The following is a 4302-nucleotide window of genomic DNA, read 5'->3' on the forward strand; positions in this document are numbered from 1 at the left end:
CTCTCTCTCTCCCCCTCTCTCTCCCCTCTCTCTCTCCCCTCTCTCTCTCCCCCCTCTCTCTCTCCAAGGCCTGCGGAGTGCGCATGCTTGCTGAGCGCGCGGAAAAGGCGGGATCCCGAGCGGAGCGAGCAAAGCATGCGACACCTGGGGGAGCGGAGGGGCCGGGAGAGCCGGGCGAGGCAGCCGGCCCGTGGGAAGCGGAGGGACGGAGGGTCGGCGAGAAGGACGAGGACACAGGGGAGGGAAGAGGGGAGAAGCGGCCCTAGGCCGCGGGGTCGGATGGGAAACAGCGAGGAGTCTGGGCGTGGAGTGAAAGAGAAAGGAAGGCGGGGGTAGGGGGGAGAGAGAAACTGGGAGAAACAGGAGTGATGGAGCGTGGCCTTGACAAAGTAAGAAAAACGGTGAGAGGCCGATGAGCCATAGAGACAGGAAGGGGAGTCAGGGGAGAGGAGGAAGACAGACACGGAGCTGAGAAGATAAAACTGACCGCAGAAAGCAGGATAAGGAACAGAGAAGCTGAGCGTGAGACGCTGAAAATGACAGGAAGAGGGGGAGGACACAGGACACGTGAGGAGAGACAGACGGGAGGGTAGGCAGTGAGAAATGGAAGGAAAGAGCCAGACGCCGGGGCGGGGATGAAAAGAAGTTGACCGTGGTGGGGGAGGGTGGAAAGAAACAGTAATGGTGGGACATGAATTTGATAAGGAAAGAAAATGAGGAAGGTGACGAGAAAGAGACATGGTCAGTGAAAAAGAAAAAAGAGTGAACGAGATGCGGAGGGTGAGAAGTTGAAAAGAGAAGGTGAGAAAGAGGAGCAGAGAAGGATCAAGAGAGACTGAGCAGGATGGAACAGAGATCTCACACACATACCAATGGGAACCATCTGAGCGGGTCAAGGCCCGAGTGTACACACACACACACAAACACACAGAAATGGGAACCATCTGAGCGGGTCAAGGCCCGAGTGTGACCTTGGGAGACAGAGGCCATGGGGCAGCGGGGCTGGAGGCTGCCCCCGCTGGCCAGAGGAAGGGGTCAGGCTGGGGACAGCGCTCCATGTGAAGGCCCCCAGCCCGCCTCCGAGCCTCAGCCCCGCCCAGACGAGAGCTTGAGCTGGGAGAATAGGCTTGAGGGGCTGGGGTGGGGCAGCGGTGTGGTGACGGCATGTGCCTCCGTGTGGGGGCTGGGGACCCTCGGCCGAGGGTCTGGCTCCAGGGACACGGGCTTTGACATCAAGGCTGATTCCCGGAGGCCCCAGAAGACTTGCAGGACTGGGGGCCGGACTCTGCTGAGCCTGGCTTGATTCTGAGACTCAGGGCGGGGAGGAGGAAGGGATCTCCTCTTCTAGGCTCTTGTAGGACAGCTACAGACGAGCCCATGGAGGGGAAGTCCTTAGCGTCTTTGGAGCCGAGGAAAACCTGCCTGCGGTCTCGGAGACCCGGGCCAGCTCATTCAGGGTCTTTCAGGAAGCCCGGCAGGGAGATGCTCCTCCCCACCCCACGCCTGCCCCTCACCTGTGCTCGGAAGGCGCCTCGTTGCTGGGGTGGGGGCCCCCGGGCTCCCCGTGGTTTCCCGGGAAAGGGTGTGTCCGGGCACCCCTGCAGCGGTGGTCCCCTTGGCCAGGTCCTCCCCCGAGGTGGGGTCCCAGGTCCAGGGTGGATAGTCCTCCTCGTCTGCATAGCCTGGGGAGGAAAAGGGGGAGGGGAGAGCCCCCGACCCGTCTCAGGAGTCCTTGCCGCTGCTGCTCCGGAGGCCCCTGCCAGGATCTCCAGGTGCGAGTCGGGGCCCCGCGCCCCATGCCCCGCCCCTGCTCCACACCCACCCCCTGTACCGGTGCAGGTGAGCCCCACGTCCTCCTCGTGGTCGCAGTGGTGTTGTCCCCACGCCCGGGCCGGGCAGTCGCTCAGCGAGGATTCGCTGCCCTTGCAGCCCACGTCATCCAGCCAGATGGGCCCGGTGCCGGGGCCGTAGTGGGTTTTGCCCACTCGAGGCCGGACCCTCCCGCAGCCCAGCTCCCAGCAGGTCACCATGCCGTCCCGCAGGTCCCAGCCGTCGTCACAGACCGTCCCCCATTGTCCGGCGTGCCACACCTCCAGCCGCCCGGCACATCGGTTGGGCCCGTCCGCCAGACGAACCCTGAACGGGCCTGCTGGTGGGAGGCACGGATCAGGAGGGGTCAGCGGGGGTCCGGAGGGGCCAGCCTCAGCCTTCCTGTTCCTCTGCTCACCTGCTGCGCCGGTGGGGGAGGGGGCCGGGTCCGTGGATGACTCTGGAGAACCTTGTCCTGGGAGCTCAGCGGATGGCTGCACGGTGGCCTCAGAGGTCACTAATCGGGGGCCCTGGGTGGCGAGCGTCGCCACAGTCTTAGAGGTCCGTTCCCTGGGGGCTCGAGAAGTCCGAGTTACGGTGGTATGCGAGGTCAGCCTGCGGGGGGCCTGCGTGGTCAGCCTGGTGGTAAACTCAGAGGTGGGTCTTCGGGAGGCCCCCGTGGCCAGGGTGCTGGTGGTCCGTGAGGTCAGTTCAGGGGGACTCTGGGTTCCCGAGACCCTGGAGTGCTTAGTGGTTGGCATCGCCGGGGCCTGAGTGGTTGGTCTCTTTGCGTTCTTGGTCACCCACTTCTTGGTGCTTTTGGGCATCTTCCCTGGGGCCTTGGTGGTGGTTTTCTCAGGGATGCTGGGGGTCTGCCTCGCAGATGGCTTGGTGGCCAGCTCCCCCGGGAGCCAGGCGTCCGGGTCTCTGCCCAGGCCGGGGATCCAGCTCCAACTGAAGGGGTCTGAGATGGAGTCCAGGCCGGGGGTTCCTGGAGACGGGGGTGGGGGGGTGGCAGGGAAGATGGCAGACACCGTGAGGTCCCCAGCCAGGCCCCACCTTCTCCTGTCTCCCACTGCAGACAGCCACCGAGTTCCCAAGCACTCGGCCTCATCGCAGGTGGCATCTGAGCATCTCCTATGAGCCAGGCCCTGTGCCAGGCCCAGGGCACTTGGTGGCCACCCCGGCCCCATCCTGCCTCAGCATTTGCGGGCCTGAGCTGCCTGCCCCCCTTCGCCCCCTCACTCTGACCTGTCCTGTCTGCCCAGCCGGTGCCCTTCCCCCTGTACCCACTGACTGGTCACTGCCCCACCAGGGTGGCACCAGGCCACCCCCCAGCTCAGAACCCTGCTGTGGCTCCCAGGGCCTTAGGGAGGAGAGGGAAAGAGGGAACGGCCCCCAGCTTTGGGCTCCCAGCCTCCACGGCTCACCCAACATCTTTCTGGGCAGCACAGGGAAGGTGGCGGATGCTGTGGGTGATGCTGAGGGTGAGTGGTGCAGAACGAGGGTCAGTCTGGCTCACAGAGGGGTCTGGCCCTTCGCCCCCGGCTGCTGGAGGCAGGGGGACCCTCCCAGCCCTGGCAGCGTCCTGCCTGGTTGGAGCATGTTGCTTGCCTGGGGGCCTGGGACCAGCCAGGTCATCTCTGCTAACAGCATGGCTTGTAAACGCCAGTCCCATGGGGGACCCAGCTCCTGAAAACGCTCTGCCGCTGGCTAGGAAAGTGTCACGTGCGTGGGGGTGGGGTAGCGGATCAAGTGCTGTCTGCACCCCTCCCCTTGGAGAGGAGGGTTCACAAGGGTCTCTCCCGACCCTGCCCCAGCTGCCTCCTTCCTCGCGATGTGAATCTGGGCCCTTCTGCTGCGGGAAACCCTGCTCCTGAGTCTGAGAGCTTCTCTGACCATTGTGAGTCTTTCTAGAAAACTGTGGAACCTGAGGGTGGTCTTGGGGAACCTCCCGAGTGACATGTCAGACAGGCTCACATCTCTGTCCCTCAGTGAGCCCTGGGCTTCTCAGAGGCCAGAGCCCTCACGTTCTGAGCCCCCTGTACCAAGCTCCGAGTCTGCCGCTGGATGGAACAATGGCACGGGAGAGAACACAGGCCAAGGCTGACCTCGCTTCTGCGGGCCCTCTGTCACACTGGCTTCTCGCCATCTCTCGGTGCCCCTGTGCCTGCTTCCTTTCATCTCAGGGAGGACAGAGCTCCCCTCCAGGAGGGAGACCCCATGATTCTTGGTAGGAAGAAAAGGAGGAAGGACCCCAGCTGTGCCGCTTAGTTGCTGTGTGACCTTGGGCAAGTTACTCAGCCTCTCTGTGCTGCAGTTTTATCACCAGGCTTCCCTGCTAATGGTGGAGAGTCTGCCTGCAGTACGGGAGACCTGGGTTCCATCCCTGGGTTGGGAAGATCCCCTGGAGGAGGGCATGGCAACCCACTCCAGTTTCTTGCATGGAGAATCCCATGGACAGAGGAGCCTGGTGGGCTACAGTCCATGGGG

At 63.7% G+C, this 4302-nt stretch overlaps 1 protein-coding gene across 1 annotated transcript in view; it reads right to left on the reverse strand.

The window, feature by feature from the left end:
* The window catches only part of SSC5D (scavenger receptor cysteine rich family, 5 domains), a gene marked incomplete at its 5' end in the record, with an annotated part of 22126 nt that overhangs the window by 12472 nt on the left and 5352 nt on the right, over positions 1–4302 (reverse strand). The window contains 3 exon segments of the mRNA XM_010848664.1: positions 1515–1682; positions 1832–2146; positions 2228–2800. Of these exon segments, the coding sequence (XP_010846966.1) occupies positions 1515–1682; positions 1832–2146; positions 2228–2800 (1056 nt within the window).

Source organism: Bison bison, unplaced genomic scaffold (assembly GCF_000754665.1).
Source record: "Bison bison bison isolate TAMUID 2011002044 unplaced genomic scaffold, Bison_UMD1.0 scf7180017850463, whole genome shotgun sequence".
In the NCBI taxonomy this organism is placed as follows: Eukaryota; Metazoa; Chordata; class Mammalia; order Artiodactyla; family Bovidae; genus Bison; species Bison bison.